This window comes from Hemicordylus capensis, chromosome 8, assembly GCF_027244095.1.
Source record: "Hemicordylus capensis ecotype Gifberg chromosome 8, rHemCap1.1.pri, whole genome shotgun sequence".
Taxonomy (NCBI): domain Eukaryota; kingdom Metazoa; phylum Chordata; class Lepidosauria; order Squamata; family Cordylidae; genus Hemicordylus; species Hemicordylus capensis.
Window position 1 is genome coordinate 8,115,237 of NC_069664.1, and position 20,119 is coordinate 8,135,355.

The following is a 20,119-nucleotide window of genomic DNA, read 5'->3' on the forward strand; positions in this document are numbered from 1 at the left end:
GTAGACTCCCTAACCCATTTGAACCAAACTGGGTATAGTTGCAGTGAGTGACACACAAGGACACCTCAATGGCATAGTTTGTGATGAAGTCATTCACACCGATTCAAGATGGCGGATGCATACACTTTTGAGGCACAAGTGGGTTAACTTGTGTACCACTTAACCGATTTGAACTAAAATAGCTGCAGCTGTAGGGACACTCAGTGGTATAGTTTGTGATGAGGTCACCCACCCTGATCCAAGATGGCGGACACATGAACATTTGAGGTGCAAGAGATATAAACTGTGGACCTTGATATGAACCAAATTTAGTCCTAGTGTAAGTTAAGGAAAAGTGAGTAGTCAAGTCGATTTCTACTTCTGGTGACCACAGAACCCTGTGGTTGTCTTTGGTAGAATACAGGAGGGGTTTACCTTTGCCATCTCCCATGCAGTATGAGATGATACCTTTCAGCATCTTCCTATACTACTGCTGTCCCATATAGTAGCAGCGAGGATTCAAACCTGGCAACCTGCTTGTTAGTCAAGCATTTCCCTGCTGTGCCACTTAAGTTGGTTAGTCCAAGTGTAGAGATAGTGAAAAGAAAGTAGGCTGATTAGTTCTTACTAGAACAACTTGTTAAATGTTGCAATCCTATGTGTGCTTTTCTGGGAGTAAGCCCCATTGACTACAATAGGACTTATGGATAAACCTGCCTGGGATCACATTATGAGTCCTTAGTTATGCATTTATTATTTATTTTTATTTAACATATTTTTATACTGCCCCAAACATGCGTCTCTACAATTTATTCATTTCATGTCTTCCCCTCACCCCAATCCTAAAGCTCCACATACAGTAGATATTGACTAGTCAACTAATATAACTTTACATTTTAAAATAGGCCTTGTTCTAAGATATCTGTTATATCTCACACACTCTTGTGCAGATAAGAATAGTTTAAATGTGATTTTGAGGCTCTTTGGAACATAGATGGAGATAAAATTATATACAAAATGGCTGAGATCCAGAATATTAAGAGGGGGTTAAGAATATTAATAGTGTTAATTTGAGATGTTTAGATTAAATGTTTATTAATAATTATTAATCAACAGTTAAAAGCAAGGCCTTGGAAGATTAAAGAACACATCTTTAATATATTAAATAATTAACACACACATATTTCAAACCTGTTTATGTGAAATTTGGTTTTATATATATGTATGTTGCAGAGCATTGTTTTCTTGATATTCTGTATAGTTGTGTAAGTTTTTCATTATGGACATTGCTCTTATGCTAGAATTGAAAGTTTTGGAGAAATATCTGCTCTTAAAAATGTATATGAACTGCTCCAGGCTGGGAAGAGAGAGTTTGCATGAGACTTCTGTCTAGAGACCTGCTTAGGTAGAAACCTGTTAATACAAAACATACCTGAAAGAGGCTCCATCCGCTTTTTAACCTAGCTTTGAAAAAAGCAAAATAGATTGCAACAGACATTTAAACAGAATGTTGTTGGATCAGAAGCACGATGTGTTCTAAACAGATGTGGTGGTGGAATGCTGTTTAGTACAAAAACAATCATTTGAAATACAATGCGTAATACGTATTTCGTTTACTCATTTAATAGTGTAAATAATTAATTTATATTATGTAAATTAAAGTATTCCAGGAGACTGGAATGCACAGAGCAGCCCCATTGCACATGCTGATGTCTGGACATTAACTTCTAAGTCAAAGCTGCACAATTCTGGCTCTCCAAATGTTGTTGGACTACGACTCCTATCGTCCCTGACTATTGACTGCTGTGGCTGGGAATGATGCAAGTTGTATCCAACACCAGCTGGAAGGCCAGAGTTGTGCAGCCCTGTTCAAAGTCAGTGGGGTTCCGAAAGGGTATTGCAGGAGGAAAGGTGATTGTAAACATGTATGAGCTTGCTTTGCTTCGCCTCCAGTAAGTAGTGGGGGGAAGAATGAGCTCGGAAGTCTGAGGAAAAAGGGCAGAAATAAATGGGAGAGGTTTTTATACTGGAGTTATAGGTTGATTGTGGGATTGCTGTGCACACACCACTTCCAGTTTTATGCTGACCGGGGCGGCAAGAGGGTATACAGCCACCACCCACCAGTGGTTTTTGAAGCAGCACCAGAGGGGGAAACGCGGCGAGGGAGATAAGGACACCCTCCCTGCACCTTAAAGGAGCCCTGCCTCCTCCGTGTGCATGGAGCCAGTTCCGTGCTGCACACCCCTAGTGAAACTTCAGATAAGGTGCCTTATTTTTAGAGATCCCACCTGTTAAGAATGTGTGTGCATGTGTATATGCAAGCGCACACGCACCTCCCTGCATGTAGAAAACGTGTATCCAGAAACATTTAGTGTAGTCCTCCTTGAGGTGCTGCTTTGCACCTCAGGGAGGGGAGGTGGAGTTGGGGAGAATCCTGTGTGGATGAACAGAGCAGCACAGGCAGGCCCCACAATGCGGTGGCTGCCCGTCCACCAGCATAAGGAGAGAGGGGGTTTGTGTTATTCAGACCTCTATGTGGTCTCAAGGACAGTTTCTCCAATGTAAAGGTATGGCGGTTGGTGGGAAAGAAGATGAAGGATTTACAGTTTGTATGAAGTGGTGTGTGTGTGGTTTTTAATTTATTTTAACTTACTTGTTAGCTTGGTCAGGTTAAAGATCCAAAATGAATAAGTGTTGTCGGAGGCAAACAAAATCAGCCACTGGTAATTTTGAATACATGCCATCTTGCAACAGAAAAACAAATGGCTAAAGGGAGGAGTTGGATTTTTTTCTTCTTTTGCTAACATTACAAATTCATTCTTTTTGTAAGATATTGGAATGATTGACCAATCTGGGGCACATTTGCTCACATTATATTTAATTGAAAACACACATACAATATATACACAGAGCACCGAAATATGGTGGGTGCCTTTTTAATTACTAAAATATCGTAATTAACTACTAGTGTATTACATAAACTCAGGGAACAAGCAAGATTCTGGTTTGTAGTATCTTTCAGTTCCTGGTTTAGCTGCTGGCATTTGGCATCTGGGTAAAAAAATACACCTAATTGTTTCCAGTATCATGTTGGGATGGACAGTGTGCAGGGAATGATTTGTAATTCATTCCACTTGCCCAAATGCAAGGCGTTAGCAATAAATACCTTTGTGCATCAAATCTCTTGGATCTAATAAATCAGGGAACAAATAATCTGAATTATATTTACAGCAATTATATTTACAAGCGGGGCGGGGGGGAAGAAATTGGAATGTCCGTATGGGGCACAGGAGAGGAGGAAATGGTGATGTCTGTTACCGGGATAATCAGCTAATGAAACAAGATAAAGTAGCAAGGATAGGAGACACATGATCTGACGAGAGATGAGAGATTTTACCAGTTGCTCAGAGGCTGCATGTGCATTTCTCTTATTTTCCACTGTGCAGCCAGTACCACGTGCAAAAAAAACAAACAAACATTTATCTTATCTGGATACTTGATGGAAAAATACTGTAATGAGATGCATTTAGAAGCAGTTCTTCTATTTAAATACAGCAAGCCATCAAAAATGGAGGTGACCTAGAAAATATTTCCCTTGATTATCTTCCTTTCTTGGAAATAGCCCTCCTGCGTGATATTACTGACATGGTATTGCTGAACAGGTAGCTGTCTGCGTTAAACAAAATAGGGTATTGATCTTTGCTTTTAAGGGATGGTGTCCAGTGTTGTGTTTGGGAATGGACAAGTGAGATTGTTTGTGAGTTTTTTTCCACCTTCCTTAGACTGCAATTCTCACACTTTTAAGTGTAAATCCTACTGATTTTATGCTATGGGAAATACAATGATATAAAATGGAGTCTTCTAAAATGAGCATTGTTCACTCTGTGTACCAGTCGGCTCAAGGCTGAAAGCATCTTAATCTTCCTAGTAACCTATTTACTCGTACGTTTTGGGCAATCGTTGCCTATCATCTGGAAAAGAGGCAGTCTAGAGTCATGAATAGGTTTCCTCTTCCCTGAAATCAGTTGTTCATGGAAAGAGGGCAGAAAATTAATGCCTGTAAGAAAAACCAGAAATACAGTACAGCCAATCCACTTTCAGATTCTCACACTTCTTCCTTCTTTCTCTGCACTAAGTGTCATCAACACACCCCCACGTTAAACTTTTTCCCTTCTTGCAAATGGTGGGGAAATGTGTAATGTGGCAATATTAACGTATCAGGAAACTACACAATTCTATATAGTCATAACAGAGGAACCCAGTGGGCTGTTTAGTTCATTAAGATCTAAAATGAGTCAGCCTAGTTGCACCTTTATGATTTTATTTTGTTGTTCTTTTAAGGCTATTTATAATTTTTTTAAATTTTTTTTTACAATTTAAGATTTTTTACAAATCGATAAACGTAAACAAGAAAATAAAATTTTAAGCAAAATCCCTATAGTTCTGTTGATCACATATCAGAATATTATAAATCATAATATTATATAGCATATTATATAGCATATAGGGGCTGCTGCTATTTACACTTGAAAAAACAAGCCCATGGGGCCAAATATGCACTTATTTATCATATTTTTATACCGCCTGATATATACACCTCCAGGCAATGTACAAATTTCAATATTAAAAATCACAGATTAAAATACATAACACAATATAAAATTAAAATTCTAATTTAAAAAGCTTGGAAGAACAGGAGAGTCTTGAGGGTCTTCCTAAAAACAACAGAGAAGGAGATCTGTCTTATTTATTTAGTTTGTTTGTTTTGGCCATTGGCCGTAAATAAAGTATCTATCTATTTATTTAAAATATTTCTATACCACCCAAAACTTGCATCTCTGGGCAATTCACAATTAAAATAATTTAAAACATCAAATCAATTAACAGAATCATTTAAAATATTAAAAACATTTAAAACCCAGTATTAAAATTATTTAAAACTATAAATCTAATTAAAAGCCTGCGTAAATAATTGTGTCTCCAGTGCCTTTTAAAAAGTTGCCAGAGATGTGGAGGCTCTTATTTCAACAGGGAGTGCATTCCAAAGTCCAGGGGCTGCAACGGAGGAGGCCTGTTCCTGAGTAGCTGCCAGATGAGTTGGTGGCAGCCGCAGGTGAACCTCTCCAGATGATCTTAGCAGGCGATGGGGCTCATGGTGAGGAAGACGTTCTCTTAAATACCCAGGGCCTAAGCTGTTTAGGGCTTTATAGGTAACAAGTGAATTTTAGCCTGTTGAAAAACGGGCGCTAGTAATGCTTTCGGCCCCTGCCGCCGAACCGCCCTCCCAGCTGCCCGATCCCACCATTTGTACAGGAAAGAGGAGCTCGCTAGCAGAGCTTCTCTCTCTGCAAAGGCTCTTTTCAAACTGGCGCTTTGAGCGGAAAGGGCGTCCTTTCCGCTCAAAGCGCCAGTTTGAGAAGAGCCTTTGCAGAAAGAGGAGCTCTGCTAGCGAGCTCCTCTTTCCTGTACAAATGGTGGGATCGGGCAGCTGGGAGGGCGGTTTGGCGGCGGCATTTTTTAGGGCCAATTTGGCCCTTAGTAATTTGGGGGGGGCGGGAATGGTGGGATTGGGCCCCAAGGTTTCCCCCCCGCCCGGCTTTACTGGCTGCGCCAGGCCTCGGCGGCGGCTCCGCCACCACCTTGGCCAGCTTCCCCGCCGCCTCTTCCCCCGGCGCCTCTCTCCTTTATTTGCGGCGGCTGCTTCTGGCCCCGCCGCCGCCTCACCTGCACTCCCGCTGCCAGTTGCCCTGCCGTGGCCACCGCCACCTCTGGCCGTGGCCGTGCCGCCGCCTCGCCCGCACTCTCCTCCCAGCGTGGGCGGCGGCCACTTCTCCTTCTCCCGGCCCCAACATGGCCGCCGGGTCCTGCCGTTCGTGCCTCTCTTGCTCTGTTCTGGGCATGCGCTGCGCGCATGCCCAGAACAGGCCAGGCATGGACGGACACCAAGCGTTTTATTAGAGAGGATGACCAGCACCTTGTATTTTGCCCGGAAACATATCGGCAGCCAGTGCACTTCCGTCTACACAGGATTAATATGGTCTCTACTAGATGACCCAGAGACCAACCTGGCTGCCGTGTTCATAACCAACTGCAGTTTCTGGACTACGTACAAAGGCAGCCTCACATACAAGAAACGGCACAGCTGGCTGTCAGCCAAAGCTGATAAAAAGCACCTCTGGCCACCACCTCAACCTGGGACACCAGGGAGAGGTTCAGATCCAGGAAAAAACCCCAGACTGCGTACCTGTTCCTTCCGGGGGAGCGTGACCCCATCCAGAACTGGCAGATCAAACTCGTCTCCCGAGTTTCAACCTCGCACAATAAGTACCTCCATCTTATCTGGATTCAGCCTCAGTTTGTTATTCCTCATCCAGCCCATTACTGCCTCCAGGCAGGCATTTAGGGAGGTTATACCTTCTCCTGATGATGTTGACATGGAGAAATAGATTTGGGTGTCATCAGCATATTGATAACACCCTGCACCAAATCCCCTGATTATCTCTCCCAGCGGTTTCATGTAGATTTTGAACAACATCGGAGACAATACAGAGCCCTGATCATCCATCAGGCCAACCAAGGCAGTCTCCACCCCATAGCCTGCCTGAAAGGCAGTTTGAAATGGGTCTAGATAATCAGTTTTCTCCAAGACTGCCTGGAACTGGGAGGCCACCACCTTCTCAATCACCTTGCCCAACCATGGAAGGTTGGAGACAGGCCTGTAATGATTTAACTCTGAGGGATCCAAGGCAGGCTTCTTCAGAAGCAGTCTAATGATTGCCTCCTTAAGACAAGGAGGCATCCTGCCCTCCCTCAGAGAAGCATTTATAATCTCTACCAGGCCCTCTACAACAGCCTCCCTGCCAGATAGTATAAGCCATGTCGGGCAAGGATCAAGAGGGCAGGTGGTAGGATGCATCGTTCCAAGCAACCTGTCCACATCCTCAGGAGTCACAAACTGAAACCGATCCAGGGTCATCACATAAGAAGAGCTGCTGGACACCTCGGCATCAGACTCTGTAACAATCGTGCAGTTTGAATCCAAGTCGGCCCAAATACGAGAGATTTTGTCCACAAAGAACTCATTAAAAACATCACAGCGAGATGGTGATCCGACCATGACAATGGGGAGATGGTGGAAATCCCCACCCATGGAACACCACCTTGATCAGAGCAAAAGACCAAATTGAGCATGTGACCAGCATCATGTGTCGGTCCAGAGACTAATTGGGATTGGCCCACAGTTGTCATGGCCGCTATGAACTCTTGAGCCACTCCCAATAACCTGGTCCCAGAATGAATATTGAAGTCCCCCACCAACAACAACCTGGGCTATTCCAAAGTCAATTCAGCATCCAGGCCCATCAGCTCAATTAGGGACTCCACTGGGCAGCAGGGTGATCGGTACACCAGCAGAAGTCCCAATTTATCCCTGCTGCACCATAGAGTAACCCTCTGGGAGAAGCTGGGACCAAACCGGACCACTAGCCTCTCCGGACTATTCTCTGTGAAAGTACAACCATCTCCTCCTGCCTGCCACTCCCCAGAAAGTGGTATTCAGAGGCAAATGCCTCAGAACCTGCAGACATCATCATGACTAATAGCCACTGATAGACTTGTACTCAGTGAACTTGTCTAATTCCCTTAGTCAGAGTGGTCCTGTAGCAGTAAATTTCACAAATTCATTATGTGAGCACTGTAAAATATTCCCCTTAGGGGAAGGGACGCTCTGCGAAGAGCACCTGCTTGCTTGCATGCTGAAGGTTCCAAGTTCCCTCCCTGGCAGCATCTCCAAGATAGGGCTGAGAGAGACTCCTGCCTGCAACCTCGGAGAAGCCGCTGCCAGTCTGGGTAGACAATACTGAGCTAGATGGACCAAGGGTCTGACTCGGTATATGGCAGCTTCCTATGTCCTATGAAGGAATGAAGGCGTAAAGGTGGGATGAACATTAGCACCATTCGCCAGCCTGCAATAAAATACTTTTTCAGAGGACTCTTAACTGCTGCCTTTTTCTTCAAGGTCCTGCATCATGCACACGTACCTCTGAGGCCTACGGCATGGAGCGATGCCTATGGCATCTACTACCATGAATACTTATATACCACATTTCAACAAAAGTTCTCAAAGCAGTTTACATAAAAATTAAATAAGACAGTTATCTGTCCCAAAAGGGCTCACAGTCCAAATCTGGAGCTGACATGGAATCCACAATAACATAATGTAAGCAACAAGCTTGCTGTTTGCAGTTTTATGTCATTTTAGCTGGTTCTCATCAAGGTCTGAGCTGACCTTTGGATGCCTAGGGTTGTCTCTCTTGCTTCCACCAACTATCATGCCTTTCAGCACCCATTCAGAGGTCTGGTGGTTTATGGTAGAGGTTGGATCCCTTAGTAAGGCACTCTGTACATGTTCAAAAGCACCTATCCTTATACACTTTTTTGAAAAGAAAAATATATCCCGCCCAGGTGAAATGCCCAGTATTTTTCTTTTAATCAGTCTTTCCACTATGTTTTCAAGCCAAGTGAAAGCAGAGTGCTGGCAACAACTAATGCTCACAACAACTAATGTAGAACAATAGTAAAATTATCTCACAGGTTAGTCTTTAAACGCTTCCATCTTCTTTAATATTCTACCCACAATGTCTGAAATAAGAAATGGAGACCATGCTTTCCTTATTCACTCATTTATCTCCCCACCATCAAAGGTTTCCATAGCAACCCACAATCTTCCTCCCACAACAAGGCAGTTTCATGTCTGGGAGGAGAGCAGGGACGTAGCAAGCGGGATGACGTCACACCCATTTCCTTCCCCCGCCCTAATTCCTCGTCCGTTAGAACTCGCCCAAAGTCACAGACCAACCACAGCCAGCCTTTCAAGAGAGCATTTGCCCCGCCCCTTTCTCACACCCAAACGGATGCCCGGTCTCTTTTTTGCCTTGGCCACCCTACACTCTCACTCGTCCGCCTCCCAAACAGGTTCCGCCTACTTCTCCTACCCTGCATTTCTATAGGCCAAATCTGAAAATACAATGTTACCGGTAATAACTTGAGGGCGGGACAATGCGGGGTCAGAAGAGAGGATGAGAAATCATAGATGTAAGCGAGAGTCTCACACCTCGCTTCCTTGATAGTGAGCTTCCGAGTTCACATTGACCTAATTTCTCTCTGTGACTGACTGAATAAATAAATAAATAGATTTATAGGAACATTTTAAAACAAATACAATTCAGCAGCAGCGTGTCCACCCCGAAAGAAAAAGGCAGATGCAAAGGGAGATTCTAGGCTCTAAAGGCAATGAATCTTGTGCGAAAAGTTATAATACTGTATTCAAAATAATAATAAAAAGTGAAGTCTACGGTACCGATAGAGAAAGTGACGGGTGTCGCTCTAATCGTTTGTATCTCTAGGTTGGGAGCCATAGAGTTAGGAAGTCTAGGGTGAGGTGTAGAGTCAGGGCTTATGAAGAGAGAGAGAGCGGCCCCTGGTTTCCTATGGGCGCGGGGGTTGATGGGAAAGAGTCCACCCGGAAGAGTCCGGGGCTGAAGCGGCTCGTTGCGGGTGGAGGAAAAGCCGGCCCCTGGGTAGAAGGTAAGATGGGGCACGTGTCTGTTCTTCCTTATAAGCCTCCCTTTAGGTGTGCGAATGTATGTGTGTATATATAGACACGTGTAGATTGCGTGGTCTAGTGGTTAGAGCCTTGGACTGGGATGAGGGTGTTCCAGGTTCAAATCCTCTTTCAGCCACGGACTCACCGGCTGACCTTGGGCCAGTTGGGGACCCAAGGAAAAACTGGGGGTGGCGGGGGTGGGCACAGATTGGGCAAAGCGCATTTCTGGGGTAGAGCAAGCTTTGGCCCACATCTTAGATTCCTGGAAGAGGGAAACGGGTGACTGTCTCGTTGATATGCCGTGGACCATAGGGAGCTGCCATATACTGAGTCAGACCATAGGTCCATCTAGCTCAGTCTTGTCAACACAGACTGGCAGCGGCTTCTCCAAGGTTGCAGGCAGGAATCTCTCTCAGCAATATCTTGGAGAAGCTTCCAGGGAGGGAACGTGGAACCTTCTGTTCTTCCCAGAGCGGCTCCATCCCTTAAGGGGAATAGCTTACAAGGGTTGCACTTCTAGTCTCCCATTCAGATGCAACCAGGGCAGACCCTGCTTAGCTTAGGGGACAAGTCATGCTTGCTACCACAAGACCAACTCTCCTCCTAGATGTCCAGAACTTGGCAGAATGTACATTCCACACACCCCGACCCATGAATAATAATGGAATTGATTACAGAACAGAACAGCATTGGGGGGCGGGCGGGGGGCTAATAACTGGGTGAGCTAGTCACTGCTTTTAACACTTGTTTCTTTGCTCTCCCGTTTAGCCTTACAACAACTTGATAAGGCAAGTTAAACAGAAAGGCAGTGACTTACAAAAGGAATGAGTCGACCTGGGGACAAGCATTCCCTTGACAAATAGCCCACCCTACTCAAATCTAATGTTGGAAAATCAATGTGTTTGGCTACAAGGACCCCAGCAGATGAAAGCTGTACCTGTGAAAAACAGAATGCTTGCTATTATGTTCCGGTGGTTGTAGTTGAAGTCTACAGAGGTGTTAACTGCTTTTGCAATCTTTGTTTTAAATGGTTTATTGTGATGTTAACTGAGTATCACTTTTTTTGTTTTAAGAGAGGCAATGGCCAGTTCAAAATACTGTGTTTCCTTTTCTGTCAGGCCATAGCTCAAACAGATTGACTCAAGGACAATATGGCCTTCTACAGCTGTAACATACTCCTTGCAGTGGCCAGGTCCAGGTAAGAAATAGTATCTTGGATACTGGCAGTGTTTGTTGCTTAAGACTTAAAGAAACTCCACTCATTCAGGGCTTTTATTGTCAACACTAGCCAAAGACCTGTCAAAAGTGATGGGTAGAATGATAGGAACCACCTAATGGTGCAGTGTGGAAATGACTTGACTAGCAAGCCAGAGGCTGCCGGGTCAAATCCCCGCTGGTATGTTTCCCAGACTATGGGAAGCACCTATAACAGGCAGCAGCGATATAAGGAGATGCTGAAAGGCTTCATCTCATACTGCACAGGAGGCGGCAATAGTCAACCCCTCCTGTATTCTACCAAAGACAACCACAGAGCTCTGTGGGTGCCAGGCATCGACACTGACTTGAGGGCACACTTCACCTTTAGAACGACAGGGAATAGGGTTTGGGTTTGTGTCACCTCTCTGCTTATGTTAGACTCCTTGGACCCAGAGAAACCCTCTCCCTGTCCTCCTGTCCTTTTTGATGGCAGAGTGACAGGAAACAGTTCCTTTCCTCACTCCCTCCTCTTCCTTTTTTTCCTTGTGCCTGAAGAACACCCCTCTTTGTCCTTTGTTTTTCTGGTCCTCCACCTCTTTATTCTTCTTTCTTCCCATCAACTCCCGATTCCCCACGCACCCTTTGGTTATTGGAAACAGGTACTAGTTATGTCAGGGTTTCTCAAACTTCAGTCCCCAGCTGTTGTGGGACTACAACTCCCATCATCCCCATTTGCAGTGGCCTTTGCCATTGCAGCTGGGGATGATGGGAGTTGCCGTTCCACGACATCTGGGGACCCAAGTCTGAGAACCTCCGAGTTATGTCATGAGGCTTACCCACCGCCCCCTGTGTGGGCAGCTGTATTCTTAAACTGTGGTTTGGAGGGCTAACAATGCAGTTACTTAGATGGCCAACAGACGTTGCTGGCTGATATGAGCATTGTGAAAAGGAAAGTCAGTGGAGGCATGAGAGACAGAACAATTGAAAGTTGCTACCTGCATGCCTTTCCAGAGGCCCAGCACTCCATTGAGAACAGTGCTTATTTTAAGGGTAATGAAAGGCAATGTTTAGATTTAGTTTTATGACTGTGATAAATGTAAGCAACAACCAGCACTTACATATATAATACATCCGTGTAACCCATTACAAGTTTTCCCAGATAACTAATTTCAGTACTCTTATCAAACGGTATAGACATTTGAGACTACATCTACATGAGATTACTCAAATGAAAGTCACCCACATAGTTAATTCCAGAATTTAAAAAATGCAGCTGGATTTTTCAGTTTAGTAATGAAACAACCTAAGAGTAAAATGAAGAATAATTAAATTCTTAGAAACATATTTCCAAAATCCAAATAGGGGTGTGCACGGAACCGCCAAACTGCGGTCTGACACTGGGGTGGGGGGTGGCTTTAAGAGCGGGGGGAGGGTTTACTTACCCCTCCCGCCGCTTTCCCGCTCTGGCGCCGTAAGTTCAGTAGTAATTGGGGCGGCAGGATACCTCCCTGCTGCCCCTTCTCCGCTGTCGCTATGAAAAACTCCCAGGAGTTCTTTGCGCACACATCGTGAGCACACTTCACGTCTCTGTGACGTGCGCGCAAAGGACTCCTGGGAGTTTTTCATAGCGACAGCGGGGAAGGGGCGGCAGGGATGTATCCTGCCACCTCAATTACTACTGAAATTACGGCGCCAGAGCAGGAAAGCGGCGGGAGGGGTAAGTAAACCCTCCGCCCACTCTTAAAGGCACCCCCCCACCCGAACCGGACCACCCAGGTCCGAACCGGTCTGGAGGCCTTTACAATGGCCTCCGGACCGGTCCGGGCCCATCCCTAAATCCAAACTCAATAAGGATTAAGTTTTTCTTACTCATATCAGTTACACCATTCTTATAGCAAATTCTCAAAGGGAACGCCAGTTATACAAACACAAGTAGAGAGGGGAGTATATATAGGGTGATATTGGTCAGCTGACGATCTCACAGGAGGAACACATTAATATCTGCCTCAGGTGAAGGCATTTTGCCCATGAGCCATCCCATTTAAAACCACCATAAATCACAAAACAAGACTACAGAAACACATTTTGATCCTTCCTGTCATTCAGTTCACATGGAGACACTGTGTGGGGGGTTGAGATCCAAAATGCTTCCTCTTGTGCTTAGCAGCAGGTCGAGAAATTGTTTGTAAATATGAGGGGTAATAATAAGAAACAAGACTGTGGGAAACCAAAATAAAACTTATTTAATATGTGTGCTTTGCTGTTTTGACACTTACTACTAGTTAAGCATGTTGGACTACAAAAAGTATTAAACATAGTAACCTCCAAATGCATTGCTGAAGTCATCATCTTGGTCTGGTGAGTTTATGCCCCAGCAGGAAATGAGCCATGGGTGGGGGTTCACCTGTAACAGTAGCCCAATTCAGACATTATGCTGTACAAGTGTACAGATGTCTTTACGCTTGTATATGACTTTACAGATGTTGTACATGTCTTTACAGATGTCTTTACACTTGTACCTGGATGGCTTTAAGAGGGGTTTGGATAACTTCATGGAGGAGAGGTCTATCAACAGCTACTAGTCGGAGGGCTATAGGCCACCTCCACCCTCAAAGGCAGGATGCCTCTGAGTCCCAGTTGCAGGGGAGTAACAGCAGGAGAGAGGGCATGCCCTCAACTCCTGCCTGTGGCTTCCAGCGGCATCTGGTGGGCCACTGTGCAAAACAGGATGCTGGACTAGATGGGCCTTGGGCCTGATCCAGCTGGGCTGTTCTTATGTTCATGTGTTTCTGTGAATGACTGTACTTGTGTTCATTTTTAAAGTGAACCTGGATACAGGCCCTTCACATGCATGGTGAAGACAGGAAGGGTATTTCTGTACCTACATTCAGCATAAAATGTGAATGACTGTACCTGTGTACACTGTACACTCATACGAGTGTTGGTCTCTTGCGCTGGCCTTTAGAAGCATTCAGAAGTCGCAGCCTTCCAGCTTCTGAATACCTCTAAAGCGCAGAAGAATGGTAGGGACGAAGCCCTGCCCTCCTCCAGAGCCTGGAACAGAAGCAGTGGGTAGGATTTCCTTTCTGATGTTGCCCTGGGCTTCAGAGGCACTTGGAGCAGCAAGGCTTCCTCTGAAGCTCAACTTGACATCAGAGACAAGGCCTCCTCCCTCCCCTAAGGCAGGGCAAGGAAGGGACAGAACTGGTGGCAATCACAGATATGCCAACATGCATGCATCTTAGCTGTATCTTCAGTATCTTGTTGTAGCAATGACTATCATCTTTCCTCGCTTTCAGGGGACCTCTCCTGCTTATCCACTCCAACTCCTCCCCGTTTTCCCCATCCATTGCATTGGTCCAGCTGGTGGATTCCCATCTCAGTCGAACGCACCTGAAGGACTCAGAGAGCCAGCAGCTACCCTATAACATGCCGCAGGGCATTGGACTGCCTCACTTGCTACTGAAACCCATGCGCATGCTCCACACGTCGACTTGCTGGCACCAACAGCTCGAGGACAAGCCTCCGCCTAGCCAAAGTACTGTGAAAACAGGCCCTGAACCTGCCAAAGTCCCTGCAGCCCCAGAGACAGCCCCTCCCAAGAAATCGTTATGGCAGAAGGTTGTGGATGAACTGAAACACTATTACAATGGATTCCACTTGCTTTGGATTGACACCAAAGTTGCTGCTCGGATGGTGTGGAGACTGTTACATGGGCAGGTCCTCACCAGGAGAGAGAGGCGAAGGGTGAGCCTGGACTCATTTGGGGGGGGGGGGGTGGCCAGCATGGCCGCCAGTGCAACTGACTAGTTTCTCCCTTCATCCTCAGAGGACCAACTTCAGCAGCGGTTTGTGGGTTTCTGCCCACAAGTCAAGGCAGACGCATTAGCTTTTGGAGCTCTCTTCAGTGCGGGAGCCACAACCCTCCAAACTCCCTAATCTGTTTGTCTGACAAGGGATATGTAGAGTTTGTGGTTCTTTCCAAGTTCTTGCTCACTAGTCTGATAAGTTTTTGCGTTGTTGGATTGAACCCTCTATTCCAGTGATCTGTTTCTGACTCCTGATGTTTCTTGGAGTTCACAAGCAGGGCATGATGGTGGTGGCTCCTTGTCTGTTTCCAGAGTTTAGGTCCCGATGCTGGTTGAAAAGGTGCTCCGAGAACTTGGGTTCTCCCTCTTTCCCTGCAGTGACAATACAGCTCTTCCTCCCCACACATCTGAGGAAAAAGTCTGACCTGCTGTGAAATCTGTGAACACAGGAAACTGCCTTATACTGAGTCAGACCATTGATCCATGTCTCTCAGAACTGTCTGCGCTGACTGGCATTGGCTCTCCAAGATTTTCGGCAGGAGTCTTTCTCAGTTTCCCTACCTGGAGATGCTGCCACAGATTGCACTTGGGAACTCTCTGTATGCCCCACCCCTGAGTTATGGCCCCATCCCCATTAATCTGAGAGATGGGCAGTCTACCTAGCAGGGTTGCCAGAACCTAAGGGGTATACTCGTGGGTTAAATGGGCCGTAAGCCAGAATTTGGCTTTTTAAAAGCCAAATCTGGCCACCTAGCTCCCTAGGCCACCTGATTTTCCCAGATGGTCATCAAAAGGGGCGGCGGGGGGGGGGGGAGAAACACAGAGCATTGTAAACAACTCTAAACGAATGTTTTATACTCTTATCTCCACAAAATGGCATGAGCCTCTTGAGGTGGTGCTTTTTATCCAGCTGGCCTATATAGCCTTGCCTGCATCGCGTGGCACAGTAGGCAGTAAGTTTGCTGCTTAAATGGACAGCATTTAAAAGACCTTCCCTAACATTTGTCCAAGGGTTAGATGGAAGTGTCCAGAAGGGGAGAAAAATACTGCATTTTTTATTTTAAAATGATACCCTAAAAGGAATACCAAAAAGCGGCATGGGACCGTTCTCTGTGACTTCATGCAATACGTACAAATAGTTATGTTTGTCTTGCTTTGCAAAAATACTAATTTCACAAGTACATTTTAGTATCATGTGCTGCTGCTACAAATATTTTTATTTCATTTTTCAACAAATGTTCTCGAAGATGTTTACACAGAGAGGTAAATAATAAATAAGGAGATGGTTCTTCATCCTGAAGAACAATCTAAAAAGAAGCATAAGATTGGCACCAGCCCCTGGAGGGATGCTGTGCTGGGGTTGGATAGGGACAGTTGCTCTTTGTCTAAATAAGTGGTGGTAAGAGAATCACCACTTTAAAAAGTACCTTTTTGCTTAGCAATCAAAGTTGCTATCAGAAATAATAACTGTAAAGATCTCATTAACTATTTCTCCCCCATGAAGTCTTTGGGAAATGGAAGGAATTTGATGGAATTTTATTTATTTATTATTTTATTTTTTATACCATGGACTTCATTAAACACATTTTCCCCAAAGCAAGATAAAGCAGAACCGTTAAACAGAAAATATGCAATAAAATAAAATATATGCATACAATCAAACACAGGAAAGTTAATTAATACATGCAGAAATGATGACTGCATAATGAGGGGAAAGTGTTTCTGGATGAAAATAATATCAGACAAAGAATGACCTCAAATATGAAGAACAAAGAGAAAGGTAAAATCATAACAATAACTGCAGCAAATTAGAAAGATGCACATTTGTACCCAGGAGATACATACTCACTTGTAGTTCCAAACACAAACAGCAAAACATCATACAACAAACCCTGATTCATCAATCCATCCACACACTAATGATGTCTGGGGCAAGAAAACCACCATAATTCTCCCAACTGGTGTAAAGAATTAAATCTAACTGGATTACATAAAAAGAGTTATTTGTGGTCTGGTTTGCACAGGACCGAATCATATGGGTTAATTTTATATTTATAATGGAGATATTGTCTCGGACACTGTTCTCTCAGATTTTCCAGGCAAGCAATGTATATATTTATCTGAAATGATTTCCCGCTCTTGTTTGCAAAATCAAGGCAGTTTTCAATACGAACATATCAGCAGAGTTTTAAATATGACAAGCAGCATATTAACCAGGAAAACAGGGGAGCCAGCGAAAACCCTCTAGCCTTTTAGAAGATCAAAGGCCTACCTAAACAAAATTATTGTATTGCTTCCCGGAACAATCAGGGATGTACCTCTCTGAGTGTCGCTGGGGAGGAAATTTCAGCACATCAGAGCCACTTCTGTGAAGACCTTGCTCTTTATTCCTGCTGACATCGCTTTCCTGGGATCTGCTCCCAATTAGTTCTGTGGGCAGAAGGGGCAATTTAACTTTTACTTTGTGTTTCTTACCTCTGCAGCTGTTAAGAACATGCGCTGATCTCTTCCGGCTGGTTCCCTTCTTAGTGTTCATCATTGTGCCCTTCATGGAATTCCTCTTGCCTGTATTTCTGAAACTGTTTCCCGAAATGCTGCCCTCAACTTTTGAAACGGAATCTAAGAAGGTCAGTATTAAAAACAGCTTAAAGCAGTTCTCATCCCAGCCTTAGAACCCTTTTGCATCCAGGACATCTCAAACCTCGGCAGCTCTTAGAACTAGTCTGCTCCGAACTCGACAAACATGTTTGTGATGGGAAATTCATGGCTGTAGAAGTGGCTGAAATAAGCAGTTGTTTGGTATGGCCTACAGCTTGAGTAACAGCAAGGTGAACCGTTCTTTATCTCTACCCTCAGGCAAGTGTCAGAGTTCACATTCTTGTGTGTCCCTTGGAAATCTCCATCACTTTCTGTCTCCGTTGTAGATCTCCCATGAATTCAAGCCACCAAAAAAACTGCCTCACTAGTGAAAATAGTGAAGGAGAACTGATAAGCTGCAGGTAAAGAGGGGATAATTACCATGCTGACCTACCTTGCAGGTTCACTGTTAATATTAATGAGAAGGGCTTTGAACATGCTAAAGCACTCATCAGTGATCTTCACTATTTTTGAAGTGGGGCCAATTTGGCAAAATAACCCCCAAAAAACCCCGCCCTCCAGTATAAGCTCCAGAGTATTCATCTTTGTGATTAGTCAGGGAATTGTCATCATAGGCGAACAGTTGATTAGTCATCAAACCCAGGAAGGATGGGAGCCTGCCACTGGCTTCTGGTCCTTCCGATGGAGAACACGGCACTCGATAAACCATTTGTGTTGTGGTTTGTGTTCAGGAAGAAAAGCAGAGGAAAAAACTGAGTGCAAAGTTGGAACTAGCCAAATTTCTGCAAGAGACCATCACGGAGCTGGCCAGGAGGAACAAAGCCAGTACAGGAGAAGCCACCAAGCTGTTTTCTTCGTATGTTCAGCAGGTACAAACCTTGTAATTGGTGAAACTGTCTTGCAAAAAGAAGGTGTCTGAATCCTAGTTGCGTGAGGGTGCTTCAAAGGCTTCCTAGAAGCTATGCCTGCAAAGCCTTTCTATTTCTATCTTTGTCAATTCAGTTTTTTTAAGTATTAACTTTTTATCAAGGGTTTTACAGTATGCCAGCTGCATTCATAGTGAATCCTAATACACCAATACCAGAAAAGGTGTCTTGTTTCTGGCAGTACATTTCAAAGCGGGCCCTCCAGTATTACTAGACGATGGTCCTGCCAGGTTGCAACACCTTTTTCAGAAGATATTTCCTGCTGTATCCACATTGTCTTAAATACTGTTGCATGTTGTTCTAAGATGCATACTGTATTGGGTACCTGGGTGCTATCCAAAGCCCTATGCAACTGGATGGCAAGAACTTTAGCAGTTGTTGAGAACCTGACTGTAGGGAGATGGAAGTAAAAAACTTTCACCTCTTGAAATCGGGCCATTATTCTTGGACTGTGTTCCAGTGATACATAAAACATTAACCAGCCTTGCAAGTCTGAAGGAACTTGGCAAAGGGGCACCTTTTTAATGTGGTGATTCTCTTTTATTTAGCAGGGGTGGAGTAACTGGCCCTCTCCACCCCCAGCACAGTACCTCGAGTGACTGTTGCTGGTGTCTATCTTATGTTTCTTTTTAGATTGTGAGCCCTTTAAGGACAGGGATCCATTTTATTTATTTGTTATTTCTCTATGTAAACCACCTCGAGCCATTTTTGGAAGAGCGGTATAGAAATCGAATAAATAAATGCAATAAATAATAAAGCTCTCTAGGTAGTCTCCAATACAGTTTATCCCTTATAACTTCATAGAAGAGACATGAAGAACATCTAGTTGAACTCTTGATGGGATGCTCCTATTGTAATCCAGATAACTGTTACACAAGTAAAATAAGGGAGCAAATCAGCTTCGCGTCACCATGGATTCCTGCAAGGAATGGTTTGGTGAAAGAATGCAGGTGTGCATGTATCACCTCTCTGAGCCCAGTCGGGGTGCTTTCTTTGCTGACTCCAGCTGGAAAGAGGTTAGCAGGCACCTGGTTCCTCCTGATCCCAGGTGGGTTTCCCTGGAATGAGAAAGAGACAGCCAGCTGCTTCTCCATGTAACTCCTCCATTTAGCATGGCAAGCTGTGAATTTATGTGAGACACTCCAAGCTACTGTGGTGTTTAATTTTTAGTTGTATATTGTGTGGTGTTTTCTCTTATTCACTGTATGCCCCTGTGGTGGTGTTGATGAATAGCAGATAGAATTGTAGAGTGGAAGGGGTCCTTGAAAGCCATCTAGTATAGCCCCCTACTCTGCTCCAATGCAGGAGCATAGGAAGCCGCCATATACCGAGTCAGACCATTGGTCCATCTCCCAGGTTGCAGGCAGGAATCTCTCTCAACCCTGTCTTGGAGATGCCGCCAGGGAGGGGACTTGGGACCTTCTGCATGCAAGCCTGCAGATGCTCTTCCCAGATCAGCCCCATCCCCTAAGGGGAAGATCTTACAGTGCTCACACGTGTAGTCTCCCATTCAAATGCAAACCAGGGTGGACCCCTGCGGAACCCTCAGCAAGCATGTTCCCACTGGAGTTTTGTCCGTTGTCTTCTGCAGGTCCGGCATAGTGGCCAGCAGCCCAGCACCCAGGAGATTGTGCGGTTTTCTAAGCTGTTTGAGGACGAGCTGACTTTGGAGCACTTGGAGCGGCCGCAGCTCGTCATCCTCTGTAAGCTGCTTGAGCTGCAGCCCATTGGCACCAACAACCTCCTCCGCTTCCAGCTCCTGATGAAACTTAGGTCTATCAAAGCCGACGATGAGGTAAAGTCCTAGCAAGAACTAATCTGCCTACTCCCCTTTCGTTATCATCTTAATGGATAATTGCCGTGTTCACAAGTTAGCCCACTTCCACTTCATACGTTTCTGCATCTGCTCTCTTGAATTGGGGCAGAGGATATCATCACAAACTACGGCGTTGAGGTGTCCCTATGTGTCCCTACAACTGTAGCAAGTTTGGTCTAAATCGGGCAGT

At 44.9% G+C, this 20,119-nt stretch overlaps 2 protein-coding genes across 7 annotated transcripts in view; one reads left to right on the plus strand and one right to left on the minus strand.

The window, feature by feature from the left end:
- Positions 1–8,724, minus strand: part of NSD3 (nuclear receptor binding SET domain protein 3) — a 124,872-nt gene extending 116,148 nt beyond the window's left edge. The window contains exon 1 of the mRNA XM_053269534.1: positions 8,570–8,724. The gene's annotated coding sequence lies outside the window, so the exon portion shown is untranslated. The remainder of the gene's footprint in view (positions 1–8,569) is intronic.
- LETM2 (leucine zipper and EF-hand containing transmembrane protein 2) overlaps positions 1–20,119 on the plus strand; it is a 37,979-nt gene that overhangs the window by 2,086 nt on the left and 15,774 nt on the right. The window contains exons 1-7 of one of the 6 annotated variants that reach the window (XM_053269546.1): positions 9,023–9,564; positions 10,352–10,579; positions 10,702–10,781; positions 14,080–14,527; positions 17,073–17,216; positions 17,919–18,056; positions 19,705–19,908. In XM_053269546.1, coding sequence (XP_053125521.1) covers positions 10,735–10,781; positions 14,080–14,527; positions 17,073–17,216; positions 17,919–18,056; positions 19,705–19,908 — 981 coding nt within the window. In that variant the 5' untranslated portion in view covers positions 9,023–9,564; positions 10,352–10,579; positions 10,702–10,734. Of the gene's footprint in view, positions 1–9,009; positions 9,565–10,351; positions 10,580–10,701; positions 10,782–14,079; positions 14,528–17,072; positions 17,217–17,918; positions 18,057–19,704; positions 19,909–20,119 lie in introns of those variants that run through there. The other 5 variants (XM_053269548.1, XM_053269547.1, XM_053269552.1 and 2 more) reach the window with 5 other exon arrangements.